The 21,588-nt window shown below is 36.5% G+C and overlaps 1 protein-coding gene across 1 annotated transcript in view; it reads left to right on the forward strand.

Moving 5' to 3' along the window:
• Positions 1-21,588, forward strand: part of LOC122804006 (solute carrier family 15 member 2-like) — a 748,008-nt gene that overhangs the window by 351,570 nt on the left and 374,850 nt on the right. Inside the window, exon 14 of the mRNA XM_044073688.1 lies at positions 4,520-4,601. Within this exon, the coding sequence (XP_043929623.1) occupies positions 4,520-4,601 (82 nt within the window). The remainder of the gene's footprint in view (positions 1-4,519; positions 4,602-21,588) is intronic.

Here is a 21,588-nt window from a genome sequence, read left to right on the forward strand (position 1 = left end):
GTACGTTTTTTTATTTTTTATATTTTCCCCAGATTTGTTTGTTTTTTAATTGAATAGTACAGGTTAGAGGTCACATTAATTAGTTTTGAAATGATTTACTGTGGTTTCATTTTTTTATATCACAAAAATTTTTCATTTTAACAGGGGTGTGTAAACTTTATATCCACTGTATATATATATATATATATATATATATATATATATATATATATATATATATATATATATATGGATTCCATACACTAGATCGAATTTTCACTAATTCAAAATAGTGCAAGGAATGCACACTGCAGCGAAAGTGCACTTAATTGAAAGTGCACTTACGTGAAGTTCAGTACAATGAACGGATGTTGTACTGAACTTCTGTGCAGTACTCACAGACCTTAGGGTTAGGCCCATAGGGCTATCCCCTTACCCTAACCCGTGCCCTAACCCTAAGGTCCATGACTATCGCACCATAGTGGAGGACATAGCTTGGTTTTTATGTCCTCCACTGTGCTGCGGTACTTTCGGTGAAGTGCACTTATGTGAAAGTTCACTTTCATTAAAGTGAACTTTTGACTGAAGTGAGGCTTCCTATTACAAGTTTGAAGTAGTGAACTTTCGTTCTTGTAATAGGAATCTGTATATATTGGTTCAACGAACCGATAAAAAACCTATAAAACATTGTTTTTGTAGAGGGGCAAGCCCCCTGCACCCCCTCATATATACCAACTCAGAGATCGCACTACAGTGGGGAAACACATAACCTCCCTTTCCCCACTGTAGTGTGCTTTGGCACCTGTGTTCCTTAACAGTTTGTTGAACCGTTCTTCGCAGAATTGCATTTTTGCTTAAGTCCACTTTCGCGAAACCAAAAATCCACTGTTCGTTTTCGAACAAGTGGATTTTCGGTGTTTTCCAGCAGACATATATATATATATATATATATATATATATATATATATATATATATATATATATATATATATATATCTATATGTGTGTGTATATGGATTCCATACACTTGGTCGAATTTCATTTAGTCGAAAATGATACCAGTCATTGCACTTCACTGAAAGCTCACTTGAGTGAAAGCTCACTTGGTCGAAGTTCATTCGGTCAAAAATGGAATATAGCCCCTGCCCCACTGCAGTGCAACCCTGGAGTGAGAATATTAAATAAGGGGGGTATGGGGGGCACAGCCCCCCACAATGGGGGTTGTGGGGGCATAGCCCCCCCACATCATTTTAATGTATTCACTGTTATAAGAAGGTATATCCATTAGAATGTGGGGGACTGTGCCCCCCACACCCCCCCTTATTTAATATTCTCACTCCAGGGTTGCACTGCAGTGGGGCATGGGCTATATTCCATTTTCGACCAAATGAACTTCAACAAAGTGAGCTTTCAGTGAAGTGAGCTTTCAGTGAAGTGAACTGCCTGGAATCATTTTCGACTAATTGCAATTCGACCAAGTGTATGGAATCCATATATATATATATATATATATATATATATATATATATATTTTTTTTTTTTTTTAATTTTATTTTATTTTACATTTGTTGACTGGGAAAGTCCGACTGGATATATGTCCATTTTCAGCGATGGCCCAGGGAGAAAAGCTCCATACAGAACACAATAAGACAGAACAGCACAATGCAATATGAAATACAATAGAGAAATACAATGCAGAGAAAGTGTTACATATTTACATATTAAGAGTATTCCACTATTAGTATAATTCTAGATAGAGGTTATACAATATATATGTAGGCCACTTTCCCATTTCCCAGCCCCAACATTCAACAAGCTCATATATATTTTTGTGTCTCTTTATAGGTTACTTAAAATACATACTAGACTTCACTTAATCTACAAGTTTGTACAGAGTAACTTGGTTAGGATTCAGTGACAATGCAAGGAGATCCTAACTGGGCAAACAGTAGAAGAGTGTGGGGATTAGTCAGGGGTAGAGCAAGGACAGAGCCATCATATTGTGAAGTATTTATTAAGGTTTTTTTTAATTGGGTTGAAGAGGGTTGTAATGTTAGTTCTGTAGGATGAGAGTTCCAGGCTTTACCAAATGAGTTAGTAAACAGAGCTTCTCCAGCTGAGTTGTTTGCTTTGAAGGTGAAAGCTAGCATTTTGTTGGAGGATCTAAGTGTTTTAAGGTTCTGGTAGGGGATGATGAGAGTTTTAAGATCGGGTGTCCATTCTGGCTGGTAGAGAATCTTGTGGGCAGTTACTAGTTGGTTAGCCAGTAGAAAGTAAGGTAGTTCAAGCCAGCCTAGTAATTTGAAGTTAAGGCAGTGGTGGGTCCTATAGGCAGAGGCAGTTGCAAATCTGACAATATGATTATAGGAGGTTGTGAGCTGGTTCAGGTTGGTTTTACTCAGGTTTGTGAATAATGGGAAGGCGTAGAGAAGTTTGGATAGTAGATGAGTGCGAGCAAGAACAGTTCTGGCTAGGGGAGTTAAGAAGGGATTGATCCTGTGTAGTGAGTCAAGTTTTCTATTTACTGTTTTAATTGTGTGGTTTATATGCAAGTCATACTTCAGGTATATATTCACAATCACACACATGAGCAGTTTACTTGGTTGACACTAGCTTATGTGACACTTGCACAAAATGCAACTTATACAAAAGTTGCATTGGATGATTTCTGGTTCATCAACAGATGTAAGTGGTGGGGCTGGGAGTTTGTGTGAAAGTGCGAGTGTTTCAGGGTTAGGGTAAAGGTTAGGTAATGGGATCGGCTTAGCGTGTGAGTGTGCGTGTATGCATGTGTGCATGCATGTGTGCGTGTGTACGTGTGTGTTTATGTGTGTGTGGTGAGTGTCTTAGCTGTTTTATGTAGTGGTAGTGTTATGGAAAGGGCTTTTTTTAAGGTAAGCTGCATGGCAGGATTAGATGCAGGGGCAGGGTTAGGGTTAGCATGCATTACAAAGGTTGACATATGCTGCTTATGTTTAAATAAAAACTTTTCCATTGTGCTATCAAATGTCAGACAAATTTATTCTGAGTGTGAGGTAGGGCTATGTGTAATACATTGGAAAAAAAACTTATTCCTGTTTTGATGTACTGCATGTCTCTGTGTACTGCTATCTGTATAATTAATTGTAGACAAGTACTTTCATTGTGGTTTATGTATGCAGCCCACATAAGAATCAAGTTAGAAGTGCATGTTTGTTCTGAACTAAATCTAGAATATTTGCAGTAGTAGGGTGTGGCTAACAAAGGTTGTTCTTTCCTTGTGTTTCTAAAATACAACACTAGCTTCAGCTCCTTTTGCACACATGCAATTCCAGAATAATGTGCCCTTTCTAGGTGGGTACACTACTTCTAAGTATGAAGAAGTAATCAGGGCCACATAAACATCGTTCACTTTATGCTCTCAAATGCATATACTACCTCCCACAACCAGATATATTGAGAATCATTTAGTTGTGATCATGTATTTACTATATTTTTCCACTTAGCCTGCATAACTAAAAAATATAGCTACCTACTGTGTACACTTTTGATGTCTGATTACGAATAAAGTGAAATATGCAATGGCCATGGTAATGTATTTCAAGTTGTTGTTCACAGACTTATTGCTTACCCCAACAAGCTATAATAGTAACCATTCAACATCACATAACATCCCTGTATTTTCAAAAGAGACTGTCACCCCTCAAAAATGGCCACCTTCTGTGCAACCTCTGATGACAGCTTGTATTGAAAGTCAAAGAAAGAATGGTCACAGTAATGCATTTCAACTTGCTGCTATCCATAACCCCCACTCATGTTAATAAATAAAGTAAAACAAGCAGATCGTTTAGCATGTCCCATAGATATATCTGGTATCCTAGTAGTATTTATGAAATAGCTTGCAAATGAAAACTTTACCCAAATATCTGGAGTGCCTGCTTGTGTTGACATAATGGGTAAGTACTAATATCAAATGTTCTGATTAACCTAGCTCTAGACCTTACCTCATGTAGTAAAAGAGAATGGCTTTGGTTGCAAAGTCCTGGTGTCATGTGACACAGAGGGCTCTAATGATTTATGAACTAAGGAATCAGAAAATGAAAGAATTAATTAAATGACTTCATAGGCTATTTTACATAAATCTACAGACTACATCTGGCCATCAGTTTGAGATCCTTTAAATACACAATAGTATTTTGTTAATAGTTTCATTTTCACTTTAAAGTACCGTTATACTGCATGCTTGGCAAGTTGAAATAAGCTAAAATAAGAAAAGGGGTAAGATTTTCAAATTCCTTTAAAACAAATCAAACACTCTTCATATCGCTGCTGCTATGTCACATTTGCTGCATTGCCATTTGATGTATCTTTTCGTGTGCTGTATTTCTTACTTTATGGAACAGTAAATTGCAGCATTCAGATTAGCTGGAAGCATTTAGTATAGGTTTTAATTATTTTCTGTTTCAGAATTGCACAGAGCAATGTGATAAAGAAGATATGAGTTGTTAAATACATAAAGTGTACATTTTTTAAATTTTTATTTGACTTTTGTCTTCTGCAGCCCTATTAGAAAAATGGTGGTTGGTATGATGATTGCTGCTTTAGCATTTGGAGCCGCAGCTGTGGTAGAAACTCAAGTAACTGTGAGTAAACTAGCTGCACATATAATGTAGTAACACATAATTTATTAGTGTTTCATTACTTCAAGCTTTCTTAATGCATACTCAAACCCAGATTTTAGGTTATCATGAATGGCAGCACTCTGTTTTGTATTCCTTTCTGCAACTTATTTAAAAATTCAGATTGTTTTTAAATTATGTTTAATTGCTTCTTCACCTGCACCTTATTGAAGTTTGTCACATTAAATCAATAGTGATTATGTGTCTATATTATGTTTCAAAACACTCTCTCTTTTTAATTTGTATTACAGTCTAATCTTAACAATAAATTACCTGACTTAGCATTAAATGAATATTTACCATAATATGAAGTAAAATAGTTAAAGAGAACTAGAGTCAGATTTAGCATTGATTGATAGTCATAAGCAAATCTTGCTATCCATGTACCTGGCCTGGCAACAGAATCAGTGTTAGTTTTTTTTAAATATTGTTATAATGCAGTTTGTTAAAAATACATAAACATTTCATTACATATCTGCGTGCCGGGGATGTTGACAAGCATGCACTGTGTACACCACACTACAGTATATGTTTGGTCATCAACAGAGCATACCAAACACTCTACCAAAAGAAAACAAAAAGAAAGATAAGATATGCCCTTCTGTACCCATTCATTTGCTGATCACCTATGCAAGAGGGATCTGATTAAGTTGACTAATTTTCCTGTAGTAGCACATGATGAAATTTTGTGTGTCCAGCATCAGATATGCAGGACTTCTTCATGTGGCTACTGAAGGAAAATTAAGCAGTTTTTTATCAGCTCCTGCACATGTAGATGAGTGACAACTGAAATTAATTTGGTCACTGCGTGCTGCTTTGCACTGCAGTCCCACAGAGCTTTAACAGATAAAAGATTCTCTGCAGCAGATTTAGGCTGTGGCATAGAATGAATTTTTGACTGACTGCAAACCCAATGATTTACAAGAAAATCATAACATTTATGTGGGGCAGGGCAAGAATATGAGGCAAATCTGAGACATTATACAAAAATCTAGGCAGCTGAGGCGTATGTGCTAATGTGATTCATTCTTCAACTCAGTAAATTGTGGCTGAAAATCAGAATGCCCTGCCAATATTTATTAAATAACAGAAGCAGCACACGCCTCTATCATGTTTGGCTGTAGAGTGCATGATTCTGCCACGATTTTGAGTAGACACTTCTTTTTTTACATGTATCTGATCATCTTCTGCATTGCCTGCTGCGATTGTGACTAGAGGAGCTGTTTTGCTGATTAGGAGACTGTATGAGAGAGAATGAGAAGTTCTAATCCACAGTGTCGGTCTGTGTATGGGGAAGAAGTAACACGAATTGCATACTTCCGTGCTATTATTGAACTAATAAAAGTAGTAGTATTCATGTCATGGCATGGCCAGTTTACACTTGTCAAAAATTTACAAATGAGCATGTCTAGCCATTTAAGATTAAAATATGGATAAATTAGCTTGCATAGATGAATTCCAGTCATCTCTACCTGCTAAGCACCTCTCTTATGTTATGTCCTGCCTGTCTATTCAATCACATATAGGGGAGGCTACAGAATGAGAGTACAGTTGAAAGTAAAATCTTCTGTTTTTTAACATAATACACACTGCCACCTAACATATTACTAAAGAACTAATCTGTTCATGTTTTGTTCTATTCCCTTTAAATAGATTTTTGGGGCCCAGTCATCTTATGTTCTGTTTTTGCCGCCATCTAACACTCATTTATCTGCCAGTATTTGATCCTGAGTTAAAGAACCCCTTGCTTTTGGTATTTTCATTATACTGTATTTTTTACCTAAATATGATGAGCTTGTAGGCTTTTAATCCTTACTATTACAGCCTTTATTTTATTCTACTTGCTGTGTATATTTTTTATGCAGCTTCCTGGTTGTTAAAATTCTGTTGGTGATTACTGAATTTGGTCTTGGATTTGGGGTTTTTGTGCTTTCTGTTTTAGGTCTATAATGAATAGGTTTATACAACACAATCAGTTCACTAGACCTTTAGGAGGCCAGCGGTTTCTTGAGTTCTGCATTAAATTTGGATATGTGCATGCTGAAGACAACATTATAGTCTGTTATCGGTCAGATGATGTAGGCTTAGAGGAGAAAATAGCTTCTTTGTTCTGGGGTCTGTACCTTTAGTAATTAGTTGGAATGGAGAGAAGGATTTCCTAGTGATAGTTGCTGTATGTCTGCCAAAGTTTCTAATGATAATGTCAACTCTGAGGGGAGGATTTGCTATGTGGTAGGTATATGTCTGCTCATGCTTCCCAAACAGTATAATATTGTTTTTCTTTTTGCATTTATCTTGAGTCTTGACACCAGGAATTAGTGTGGAGTGTTGGGTTATGGGAGTTTGCAATCATCAGCAAGAGAGCCTTGCTGTCTGATTAGACATCACCAAAGTGTTTACTGTAAAAAAAGTGTATGCAGTACAGAATCCTGTGGGACACCATTACTGACCAGTTTAGAGAAGACTGACCCACCAGCCTTGACTGTGTGAAATCTACCTTTTGTTTTCCATTAAATTATGTACAAGTTAATATTTATGTGGGTGAGCTTATCAGCAATAGTAGAATGGGGGCTGACACATGGCCTCTTATATACTGCTAATAAATCTATGGTTCAGATGGGATTGTTGTCACAGTCTGGTACTATGCAAGGTTTCTACCAGGAAACTGTTTACATTCTGTACAAAAGGCTGGGTAAAACTGCTGAGTAGGGTATGTTTGCTAAATTATCATTATCAGAAGAAAAAAAATACTCTGCTTCACTAGAAAACAAAATCAGTTGTAACATGCTGTGATTGCAATGCCTTGCTTTTAATTGTCTAAATCTTTGGAGTCAAATTCATATGGGGGCTGCAGTTGATGATGTGTGGTTAGAATTGCCGTCTTTGATGTGTTTTGTAGCTGACTACCCTATTGTCAATACATGAAAGTTTCATATTTAAATATCAAATTGAGGCAGAGAAATTACCTTTCAAAGATAGATCTAAGCGGTTTTAGTTCATGTGTCTTGATTGCCGCACTCCTGGCATTTTGTGTTATACTCTGTTTTCATTGTGTGTGCTATGGTGAACTTATGATGTCCATGATGAGTACAGTAATGGCTAAGTACTTGTTTACTGAGTTGTCAATACATCCAAAGTAAAAAATATCTGTTTTATTTCTCCTGAATACTGATTTTTTTTGCCATTGGATTCCCCCACCGACCCAGTTTAGACTCATATGTAGTAAACTACATTTTAAGAATACCAAAGATCCAGTCATTGAAGGCAGATTATGATATCCTACATGTAATCCAGGGACCAAGGTTTCAGGATAAACAAAACAAGACTTCATTTGGTATACAAGCAAATCAGATCCACAGCTGACCTGTGGATGGCTTATCTACCCCTCCTATCCAGAATAAGGCAACCGGTGCAGTTTTTATAAAAAAACTGTTTTATTAAGTCTTCACAGATTGATGAGCATTCTTGCAGTCAAATATTAATGGTTTTACACTGAGCTCTGTCCTGGTTATAAGGGCTTTATGAGGGGAGTGGTCTGAATAATCAGGTGTTTTAATTTGTGCAGGTAAAATACACCTAATTTGAGTATGTTAAAATGGGTATGTGTTTTAATTGGTGGAGCTAAAACCACCTCATTTGAATTTGGCCAGACATCTACCAATGGGGTAGGTTATCCACACTGGCTAATTCTCCTCTATTCTCTTACAGTGTTTGTGTTATGTATCAGTATCAGTTAGCCATATTCAAGGTAAGTCCAACAGTGACTCAGCCACTTCAAGCAAGATAATTAATTTTTCTTTGGTTAAGTAGAACCATGTGTTACTACCTTTATTGCACAAATTGTTCTGCCTGTGATACCAAGGATTCCCTAACATTTTAACATTTTAAAAATGCTTTCACCATATGGCTTCTTCAGATCCCTCTGAGAAATCTATATAGCAGTGTAAGTGGTTGTGTCCACCTTTTTATCAGACTTTTTTGTAGATTTCCAGACCAATTAATGTTGTTTTCAATAAAACAGACTGTGATTTAGTTTTCTTAGTATTATATTAGTATTTCTTAGTATTAAAACATTTTTGATAGAAATTCAAGTATTGAGTCCAGGTGATTTGCAGGCATTTAGTTTAATGATTCAATGGAGCTCCAACTTCTCTGAGACTGTGTTCCTGTTGCCTTCAAGAGGCCCATCTCTAGTTTATCCAGTACATGAAAGCTGAATCTTTCATGTCCAGGGTATTCCAGGTGGTACTTCACCAGTGATTTCTGAGTACTTTATGTCTTATGTCTGATAAATGGTGTGCCATTCTGACCTTTACTTTGTTAATAGTTTTGCTCACATAGAAACTTTCTGCAACAGCCACATTGGGCCCTGTATATGACAAACTGAGTGTTACAATCACACCTCTTGTGACTCCAGTAAGCCTTGCTGGTTTTGGGGCAATACAAATGGTCAGAGTTACTCAGAAATTTACAAAAGGTGCAGTAGAGTGGTCCACATTTGAAGGTCCAAATGTTTTTCTCCATGGTTTTGCCTTTGCTCTCACCCCAGTTTCTCACATTCTTTGTTCTTCTAAACACAAAAGAGTGCCCATATTCAAGTATTTTTCTAGCTGTTTGCTCTTAGAAATGATGATCGAGTTGTCTGTAATTACTTTACGGATTTCTTTGTAGTCAGTGGTGAATGTTAAAGTCGTCAGTGGTGAATGTTAAAGTCATCAGTGGTGAATGTTAAAGTCATGCTCCTTTATTCTTTTTATCATTTTTGTGAGTATATATATATATATATATATATATATATATATATATATATATATATATATAAAACAAAAACGCCAGAAATTAGCGTAAACCACACCAGGAATCTGGAAACTGTGCTGGAAACAACGTTCGTTTATTAGTTGAACACAAACAGAGGTTAAGCGCTTTCTTCAGTATACTACTGCCTTCATCAGAACAACAAGTACTGGAATTCATCAACTTATATACAAAAACCCCACAAGAAAAACCCGCCTTTTTCATCAATTAATCAATTATACCATTGTGTTCAAAATTTGTATAACATTACCTTGTACAAACAAAATTTCTGTAAAACATTTCTCATACAATACATAAAACCATACATAGTGCAAAACTCATACATACAAATATCCACAATACAAGATAAAATATTAAATGAACTGTTATATAAAAATACCATAAATGCGTAAAAATTCAATATACTACAATGTCTCTTGAAATAAATCTACCAACACTATCTGCTGGGACATTATATTCGCCACCAAGCACAAGTAAAAATTATTTGTGTATCTCCTAACTACTTTATTGCTGGTCCGTTTGTACTGACCCTATAGAACTAAGTGCTGTAATGCTTCATATCAAAACATGACAATATTTGCTATAATTGTTTAACATTACTGTATTAAAAAGTATTTCAAAACCTATTAAAGGTTAAAGGGAAAAAATATGATAATAAAAATAGAAAAAGTACGTAAGATAAAACTACACAATTGTTCTAAGTCCTGACGGGTGGCTTTGTTGGAATCACCTCATTAAGGCCTGGAGGGGTAGATGCATCTAACTTAATCTGCCATCTGATCTCCCTTTCCCCCACTACTGCCTTGATATTGCCACCTCGTGGGTTAGTTCTATAGGGTCAGTAAAAACGGACCAGCAATAAAGTAGTTAGGAGATACACAAATAATTTTTACTTGTGCTTGGTGGCGAATATAATGTCCCAGCAGATAGTGTTGGTAGATTTATTTCAAGAGACATTGTAGTATATTGAATTTTTACGCATTTTATATAACAGTTCATTTAAAATTTAATCTTGAATGGTGGAAATTTGTATGTATGAGTTTGGCACTATGTATGGTTTTATGTATTGTATAAATGTTTTACAGAAATTTTGTTTGTACAAGGTAATGTTATACAAATTTTGAACACAATGGTATAATTGATTAATTGATGAAAAAGGCCGGTTTTTCTTGTGGGGTTTTTGTATATAAGTTGATGAATTCCAGTACTTGTTGTTCTGATGAAGGCAGTAGTATACTGAAGAAAGCGCTTAACCTCTGTTTGTGTTCAACTAATAAACGAACGTTGTTTCCAGCACAGTTTCCCGATTCCTGGTGTGGTTTACGCTAATTTTTGGCATTTTTGTTTCATATTGTTGGACACTGGGATCATTTTTTAGTGTTTGTCGTGTGATATGGAATCTATGCAGGAGACTTTGAATTTGTCTTCTTCTGTCTTCCGTGAGGAGATTGACAAAATTCATTCGGAAATGGCTATTATAAGAGGTGAAATTACTCGCCTAGTGGAACTGCTTACTCCACCTTGTATTACTCAAACCAAGTGTGTGCAACCTAACTTCATGATACCAACGAACATCCGTTCCTCTATTGGCAATGGTAGTGATGACGACATTCCTAACGGACAGAGGAGATTCTCCTCTCCACTTTCGTCTAGATGCACGCCGAGGAAGGAATCTAATGAACAATTGGTTTGCCAAAGAAGTTCTACCAACATTTTGACAGTGACCGATAATACGGATGAGGACCAATTTTTGATATCTGGCGCCAAACCTAAACGCCAACCTCTGGTTCGGACATACGCCGGCGAGGAAAAGAACAGAACGGTTCTTAACACACAAAATAAAGGTACTGTTTCAGGTTCTTCCCCTCAGGGAAGCTCTGTTAAAGGGCGAATTTACAATTTGGACAAATTCATGAAAATGCCTCTAGATTTCAAGGACATTTCTAGGTTTGGGTGTACCAACCAACAGGAAAGAGGTGTAGGTGATTACCCTTCTTTAAAAAAGCTTATTTATTCATTTGGTAACAATTTAAGTAAAGTTAAAAATATCCAAGTTGAAAATATGTATCTCCGTAAATGTTTGGACAGTGGTGTAATACCCATGGGCCTGCGTTTTTTCAAGGAGCCCATGGGCGTTGACATGAATGCTAAAAACATCAAAACGTGTAATGACATGTTCAACGAATTTGGAAAAAAGTTTATGTTATTTATAATTGAATGTAATGATTTTAAAATAAGTACGTTGTTAAATGAAATTGAAAACACCGACAAACTTATACAAAATGATATGCTTTTTGTACATTGGGAAAAGTTATACTTCAAACAATTTGAGTACGCTGAGAGTATGTATAGGAAAACCTATGAAAGAAAATGTAGGAAGTTACAGAGAGATATTGCACAGTATGAGAAAGGAACTGCATATAGGTGGAAAACCAACAATGATAGAAAATACGTAGTGGTTAAATCGGACAGGAAACACTCTAATTTTTTTAATGACAGTTTTGCCTACCTTAATGATGAGGAGTGTTTTTTAGAGGAAGGGAGAGAGCAATGGAAAACTGTAGAGAAGAAGGGGAAAGGGCGAAATGTTTGGAGAAGTCGCAGATACAATTAGCATCTGACCTTTCATGTCCAAATCAATCTATCATTCAGTCCGATATTGACAATATGGTTGTTAGCACTACTTGTAGGGACTACCATTTGGAATTAAACAATGGTGGGATAATACACAAAAGCGGTGAGTTGAAAATCTACAATTACAGTGCCCACCCAGTTCAACCTGAGTTCTTTACAATATTTTCCAAAGGTATGAAGTTCATACCTGACCACAGTATGGACTTAACCGACACACTTGTGGAATTTAAATTATTTTTGAGAAAATTGAACTTAGGAATTTTTTTTAAAAATCAAAACAGTATTAATGCCCTACAAGTTGGTGAATTGAAGAAAAAGAGTACATTTACTCCCCCTATGTGCACCACTTTAATATCTTTTGAGAATGTGGTGAATACACAGGTGTATGCCCTACACAACAAATACAAGCATCTAAAATGTGAGAAACAGTCTAGGTGTGAGGTAATGGATGTGGTTGAATTTTTGTGTGATAAAAATATTAGAATCATGTCCGCTGACAAGGGTGGGGGCATAGTGTTTTACGACCAGGAGAAGTATATAAGTAAGATTTTTGAATTGCTGAACAACTCAACACAATATGTACCCTCATCCTTGAATGAAGTTAATATTGCCTACGGACGTATTGATTCCTATTTAGAAGAATATATTTTAGAAAATAGAATAAGTGAAGAGTTATATAGATTTTTAAAGGTTGAGTTCCCAGTACTTGCTACCATCAATGGTATTCCCAAAGTCCATAAAAATGTTAATGACCCTCCATTTCGACCTATAATTTCTGGTAGTGCAAGTAAAGCCTTCCCCTTTGGTCAGGTGATCCATCACAAATTGAAACATATTTATGAAATTGTGGACCACATCATGAAAGATTCCTGGGAGTTCCTGGGCATCTTTAAACAGGATTTGTGGAGTTCCAATCTTATTTATGTCACAATTGATGTTCAGGATTTATTTTCAAGTATCCCCAAGGAGGATGGCCTTCATAGATTTAACAACAGTATCCGTAGAGTGAGTGGCCTGGGGCAGGATGATATTACTGTATTGATGGAGTTCATGGACATTGTCCTGGATCACAATTACATTTATTTCGAGGGGGAGTATTACAAACAGAAAGTCGGCGTAGCTATGGGTACTGCTTGTGCCCCTATATATGCAAATTTGGTCTTATTGGACTGGGAAATGGAATTCATACTCAATTCCAAGTGGATGTTGCAAATTAAGAGATATGTCAGATACCTGGACGACATCTTTATTTTATGGGAGGGTGGTGAACAAGATCTACTAGTTTTTATGAAGTACATTAACAGTACCACCGAATACCTTAAGTTCACCCACCAGTATGATCGCACTGGTATCAATTATCTTGATGTATACATCTACAGCAAGGGTGAATCGTTTCAGTCTCGTATCCATAGAAAGGATACGTTTAGCAATGGATATTTACACTTCAGTAGTGCCCATTCCTACAGTACTAAAAGGGGTATCATTAAGGGGCAGTGTATTCGGGCTGCTCACATGACATCCGAGAGGGATTACATGCTCCGGGAGATGTCGTATATTGGGCATCTCTTTGCAGATAAAGGATACCCCCAAAACATGATAAAGGATATTACCGTATACGTCACAAAAGAATGGGGACGCAAATACAAACCTTTATTGGGGGTAGGTAATGTTAATATTCAAAATAGCAATGATAACAATGCCATTACTGATAGACAAGTCTTAGACAATGAACATTTAAAGGCATGTATAATTAAATACGGTAGGCATACTAGTGAAGTGAAAAATATAATTACTACAAATTGGAACATTTTGACCAGTGACTTGTTAATTAAGGACAAAATACCTGTTAGACCACATTTTGTTCACAAAACTGGCAACAATTTGAAAAGAATTATTGAGATTAAATCTAATTATCAGCAGGGAAAGAAAATTCAAAAAACAGGTACGAAAAAATGTGGTCAATGCAATTTTTGTAAATATATTTTGGATACACCCAATATCGAATTAAAGAACAGTTTAAAAAGTAAGGTCTGGTTTTGCAATGGTAATTGTTTGACTAAACACATAGTCTATTTGGGTGTTTGTCAAACATGCATGAGCTACTACGTGGGAAAGACTGGTCGCTGTTTAAAGAACAGGATCTATGACCACACTTATTGTATGAGGAAATGTGATGTAAACAATGCTCTGTCAAGACACCTAATTAACAACCCACAATGTAAGGTGTTTAAATTTGCCATCTTGGATGTGGTCATTCCAAACCCACGAGGTGGCAATATCAAGGCAGTAGTGGGGGAAAGGGAGATCCGATGGCAGATCAAGTTAGATGCATCCACCCCTCCAGGCCTAAATGAGGTGATTCCAACAAAGCCACTCGTCAGGACTTAGAACAATTGTGTAGTTTTATCTTACGTACTTTTTCTATTTTTATTATCATATTTTTTCCCTTTAACCTTTAATAGGTTTTGAAATATTTTTTTAATACAGTAATGTCAAACAATTATATTAAATATTGTCACGTTTTGATATGAAGCATTACAGCACTTAGTTCTATAGGGTCAGTACAAACGGACCAGCAATAAAGTAGTTAGGAGATACACAAATAATTTTTACTTGTGCTTGGTGGCGAATATAATGTCCCAGCAGATAGTGTTGGTAGATTTATTTCAAGAGACATTGTAGTATATTGAATTTTTACGCATTTATGGTATTTTTATATAACAGTTCATTTAATATTTTATCTTGTATTGTGGATATTTGTATGTATGAGTTTTGCACTATGTATGGTTTTATGTATTGTATGAGAAATGTTTTACAGAAATTTTGTTTGTACAAGGTAATGTTATACAAATTTTGAACACAATGGTATAATTGATTAATTGATGAAAAAGGCGGGTTTTTCTTGTGGGTTTTTTGTATATAAGTTGATGAATTCCAGTACTTGTTGTTCTGATGAAGGCAGTAGTATACTGAAGAAAGCGCTTAACCTCTGTTTGTGTTCAACTAATAAACGAACGTTGTTTCCAGCACAGTTTCCAGATTCCTGGTGTGGTTTACGCTAATTTTTGGCGTTTTTGTTTCATATTGTTGGACACTGGGATCATTTTTTCCTATATATATATATATATGTTGAAAATTCCTAGTAGTCCTTTTGTGAAACATTTTAAGGAGATAAAGTTATGTTTGTGTCTTTAAAGATTTAGCCACCAGCTAAGTGCAGTTTGCAAACGAGGGTCAAGGCATATCATTCTGAGAAATTTGTAGCAGTATTCCATACAGTTATAAATAAAATGGTCGGAAAGTTATCAGTAATTGGTCCTTTATTGTGAAGTACAACCAGTTTAAATTGCCATTTAGATGCTCTGGTTTTGCTATTTGTATCACAAAAAATGTATATTTTGTATTTTTTCAAGCTGACTAATTCAGCATGTATCTAAATAATGTCATGGGTGGGTTTTGTGACACAAGAACCAAAATAATACTCTTCTTGGAAAAGGTAATAGTTTCTGTAATTTGTATGTGTATGTTATAGCAAAATATTATCTTACATACTTTGACTGGCATTCACATATTTGAGATACTGTTGTGTAGTTTCCCTAAAAACTATTAGGGTGAGCAAAACAAAATAAAAGTTGAATTATCGGGGCCTTGTCCAGCAAATTACATAAAATTGTCTTGAAGAATTAGAGAGAGAGATTAAGTTAAAGTGGAATTCAGGCCAGAATGGTCTTTGTAAATTGAGTACAACATTTAAAAAACAATTTGCTAAAAACAGATGTGTAGCATTCAGTTCTCTTCATAGTAAAATAAACAAAAGCTATCAAAACCATAGATATATAATGCTAGTACGATTCCATACTTAAAATCTTTTCATTCTTTGTGTTTATTGAGATGATTACCTAAAGAAAGGTCATAAAGTAAAAAGAATTAACAAAAATTATCTAAAAAGATCAAATCCAAAAATAAAAGTGAAAAAAAAAACAAAAACAATTCTACTCAACCCCCTCACACTCCCATTACTTATATATACTAACTATGAGATCACACAACAGCAGAGAAAAACTACCCCCACTACCCCTGTACCATCACCTCGCACAAAGAGAAACCAGCATGAAGAGAATTTAGTCCCTTAAGCTGGCAGAAGGATGTTTGATATTTTGAATATTCACTCATGTAGACTTTTGAAGCATAATAAATTACATTAAAATTACTTTCTTTTCATTACATTTTAAAATTTAGCTGCTCCTTTATCCCTCAGGATAGGAGCCCATCCAGTATTGTTTACTAGAGATACTATACACTATCATGGCCATTATCATTTGTCCTAATCAAATGTCTGAGGTGCACAGTCTCCAAAGTGGCTATAACTGTTGGATGTTAGTGGTGCCATCTGTAGATAAAGCTAGTCATTGATGTTTTTTGTTGTTTTCCCAGTTTAAATAGTCATTTGTTTGCCCCTGCAGGATTTGTGTGCAGGGTGCCCTTGTATGCAAATGACTTGTCATCATTTGTCATCACATTAAACAGCTGTTATTCTGACTTTTTTATAGGACTAATATGTGATTGTACAAATAGGTTCATAGATGATTTATAGGTTTAATGGCACAAGAGCCTTTACAAACCTAGTCAATAATACCCAGGATATGATGATATTATATCTTAATTCCCAAGGTATGGGATGGGATAGTATCAGGAAAATGGTTGTTTGGGTGTTGAAGCCCTGAGTCATTTTACAGACTGCCTCTCTCCATAAGGGACATGGGCAGTAGCCCAGAAGTGAATTTATGGTTCCCTATCTATTTATCGAAATTCTTTTTGAAGAGAGTGGGGGATGGGCTTTTTGTTTTATGAAGATGAAAGTTTATTCCATAGGCATGCTAGCCTTTGGGATACAAATCTTTCTCTCCAGCAAGTTCTGTTAGAGTCACAAATAAGGTTCAGGGTCCATGGAATCTATAACTTTTGTATAATTTTCATTGTGAATAAATAACATTTTCATCAGGTCCAGATCAGAGAATGCCTTGTAGGTCAAACATAAGTCCCCTGTCAATAAACAATATGAGATGGAGTAAAGGGATAGGGCCTTTAGCTGGTCTGCATAAGACATGTTTCTTATGCTTTGTATTTTTTTAGTGAGAAACCCCTGGGGCTGCTACAATTCAGAAGGGAGCACTGCACTTGATTATGGGCCTGATAAGGTTCAAGTACAATGGAACTATGATGTCCTTTGATCTTGATGCTATGCCTTTACTTATAAGTTGAGCTGCACAAAAGGATTTCCTCACTACTGTAGCTACCTGGTGGCCAAAGTTTAGGTTACTATCTATTTGTGTTCCTGGTCCCTCACCACAGAGTCATCAGTGAACTTGGTGAGCAAATGAATTTGGAATACTTTCACTGTGATCTTTTTTCACTGCTCTACATTTGCATTGTACATAGTCAATAGAGTTAGTATCACAGGATATCCAGAGCCACAGGAATTCTTGTCCCAGCAGCCCCTACAGTTCAGGCTGATTAAGTGGATTTTGACAGGGTCATAGTAGAGGCCTGTGCTCCACACCACAACTAGTATAAAAGCAGCTCTGCTCAGAAATGTGCACAGAAGTTTGCTTTAGCTTTTAAGGGGAGATGAGGACACTGTAGCTATTATTTCTGTAAACTTTCCTTGGTGGTGGTCATGAATAGAGATTACTATTTTGAATCTATGGAACAGATGCTGGGTGATTTGAATACATATTTAGTTATCAGTGCTGCAGATACAAAACACATGCACAATAATATCATGAACATATTGTTGGATTGCCTTAACACACAAGCTATTTCTAAAAATCTGTTTGATTATTTGGTTGTAGAGCCCCCCCCCCCCCGTGCCATTTATACAAGGGATGCCCAAAGGCCATAAAGATCCATTGAGACCCCTGTTTAGGACTATAGTGGTTTGTATGGGTTGGTTGATGGAGCCATTTTCTATTTATATAGAGAAATTTCTGAGGCCAATTCTAGATAAGTATGTATATGTTCTCAGGGACACTAAACAATTTCTATCAGATTTGTTTCAGTATGTGGAAAGATCGGGAAATCTAGAGGTGGTATTATTAGTTACCACTGATGTCCAATCATTATTTACAGTTATAGCCAATCTACAGGGCATTGAAATGGTGAGGAGCTTTTTGTTAAAATGGAGAGAATATGACTTAGCCTTTGTTGACCTCCTATGTTTGTTTTTACAAATAGTTTTAGAGAGTAAGATTTGTATGTTTAATGAGGAATATTATCTGCAGATATCTGCTTTAGCTATGGGTACTTCTTGTGGCAATAGCTAAGCCAACATGGTGCTTGCAGAATTGGAAACCAGAATTGTTTTACCTGTGTCCCAGGTTCATTTTTACCAAAGATATGGGGATGATTTGTTCCTCATTTGGGGTGGTTTAGAATGTGTATTGGAAGCCTTTGTATCTATGTTTAATAACAGTACCTCATTTCTTAAATTTACGGCTAAGTCTTCATTTGAAAGAGTTGAGTTTTTGGATGTTCTTGTTAGTAGAGACCTGTATGGATCCCTTACCACTGATCTTTACATGAAGGAGTGTAGTAAGATTTCCTTACTTCATTGATATAGTATGCACCCACAACACATTTTTAATAACATAGTTAAGGGACAGGCCATGAGGTTGTCTAAGCTCTGTGCTGATGATACTATTTGTGATGGACACATCTAAAACAGTTAGAGGCTAATTTGAAAAGAAGGGGGTATGCAGAGTATGGGATTGATAAGGGCATGAATGAGGCCAGGGATTTGAAGCATATAAAATCTGGAGTATATTTTAACAACCATGATACCACTTTGAGAGAGGTGGAGAGAACTAATGGAGGTAGTATGGTCACCATTACGTATAGTAGTGATATACATCTGTTAAGGCAGATTTATTACAAGAACTGGAGGATTTTGCAGCTGGATGAGAATGTTACAAGGGTGGCTGGAGCCTACCCTAGGTTTAGATATAAGAACAAATTATCACTTAAACATATGTTGCATTAACCTGATAGAACATCACGTCAGACCAAGGATGGTGTTCCCATGGGAACTACCACTTGTAACAGATGTAATTTATATTGCTTTATAGAATGTGGAGGGGTGTTCAGACACTTGGATACTGGTAGAGTGTTTACATTCAGAGTGGAGGCTGATTGTAGCAATAAAAGTGTGGTCTAGTTAGCCTGCTCTGTGGCCTGCCCACATTTTAATGTGGGCAAGACCAACAGGAGATTGCGTGAGAGGATATGTGACCATAGTAATTGTACAAAAAGGAAATTAGAATGTAATGCCTTAGCCAAACATACTTTGAATGCAGGTGATTATCATACCTTTCAGTTTCAGGTTATAGATATGGTTTATGACCACCTGCAAGGAGATAACTTGATCAATCTTACAGAAACTTTGGAGTCCTGATAGATTGTTGGACTCATGGCACATAAGGGGTTGAGGCTGAATGAATTTGTGCCAATTAAACCAGCCCTACAAGCTAGGAGACTTAGAAGGTGAGTGTAGTATGGTGATTACAGTGTTACAGCTTAAGTGGGTTAAGTAGGTCTAGCTTTAGCTAATTAGAGCATCAAATTTATTTTTACATATTTAAACCTGAATACATTGATAGTTGTTTGAGACCATTTGTATATGTGAGATGGGCAAATTTTCTTTGTAGTAACATCTGTCAGTCTTAAGGTTGAGTTTATATTCTTTGGTATTAGTAGTTTATGTGATATATTGTGAAGTCAACAGTAGATGATGCTGTGGATATTTTATTTAAGGACAAGTTTAACAGAGCAGCAGTGTTTGTTAGTTTGGCCAGCTATTGATGACAGCGTTATGTTGTTCTTGTGGAGTCTGCACTAGTAGTGAAGCTAGGGGCTTAGGATCAAACCATCCTGTTAAGATGATTAATATAGACAGACTCCAAGTTCAATATTAAAGATTTTAATCCAACCATTCGAACCAACAACAGGAACAGAAAACATCAGTACAACAGGAACAGGAACTTCCAGTCCTTCTCACATCCACTAACTCTGTCTCCCTCCTTCCACCTTCCTCTATCTCCACCTAGTGGCACAAGACCGGAACACAACATATTGCCCCCTTAAGAACAGCACTACACTTACAATATGTAAATTAAACATCACTAACATTGTAATGAACACTGAATTACATTAACATTTATATTTATATAACATGGTCCTCAAGCCAACAAGGTCTCCTTCTCACACAAGCTGGAGGAATGTGAGGAGATTCAAGCACTGGTGTCACTGTAGATTAAAGTAGGAATTCTACTGGGACATCCCTTGAAGCATCACTTGCCTCAGGTGCATTTGACTTAGATTAATGGGAAGAATGTCATTTTTTCCATCTGCCAACAAATAAGTACATGGACCAATTTCATTTTGAATTTCCACAGGTTGTGAAAATCTTAGATGTGCTTTTGGAACATGCAGTGGATTCTGAATATACACCTTGTCCCCATTTTTAAAATGAGGAAGCGGTGCTCCACATCTAGTATTGGAATACGTTTTTATTTTCTCTTGAAGAGAAGTGACCATTTTACCAGTAGTATCAGCATTAACTGTGCAGGAAACAAGAAAAGGAAGAACATTGAGGTGTGTTCGCATTTTCCAGCCAAGAAGCAAATCAAGAGGGGAAACTCCTGTAGTAGCATGTGGTGTTGCATGCTATACCTGAAGAAATTCTGAAACAACTGGTTTCCAAGGTTTTCCCTGTAAGATAGCAGACTGTATGCAACCTTTGAGAACACGATAAAATCTTTCATTGGCACCATTTACAGCTGGGTGGTATACTGAATTACATATGTGATGTATATCTCTTTCTGCTAGAAATGATGCAAAATCTGCAGAGATAAATTGACATCCATTATCTGATACAATGGTATGCAGATGTCCAAATCAGCTGAAAATTGAAGTGAGCAAGTCTATACCATTCTGAGTAGTGACAGAGGCAATGAAGGCAACTTCTGGCCACTTACTGTGATGATCAATGTGGGTTAGGGCATAACAACACTTCCAGATAGCCATTTCAAATGGACCCACTATATCTATGACCAGCTTTTCCCAAGGTTTGGATGGAAATGGAACAGTTTGTAAAGGTGCCGCTGAAGGATTGGCAGTCTTGTCAGAAGACTGGCAGTGTTGACAATTTTTAACTTGAGCTGCAACCATGTCATCCATACCTGGCCACCAGTACTCACACAGCTGCTGTTTGGTTCTCACCACGCCTTGTTGACCTTCATGTGCAAGCATAACTAAAGTGTGGTGCAGAGAAACAGGAGCAATGGGATGAGCACCAAAGAACACAAATTAATCTCGTGCACTGAGTTCATCTCGTAATCAGAAATATGGATGCATGTTTGTGTCCACTGCATTAAGAGAAGAAGGCCAACCATTGGTCTGCTGAGTGTGTAGAGTGGACAACTCATTGCAGGAGGCAGAGGTAAAT

This window comes from Protopterus annectens, chromosome 6.part0 (assembly GCF_019279795.1).
Source record: "Protopterus annectens isolate FY-2018-M chromosome 6.part0, PAN1.0, whole genome shotgun sequence".
Lineage (NCBI taxonomy): Eukaryota > Metazoa > Chordata > Ceratodontiformes > Protopteridae > Protopterus > Protopterus annectens.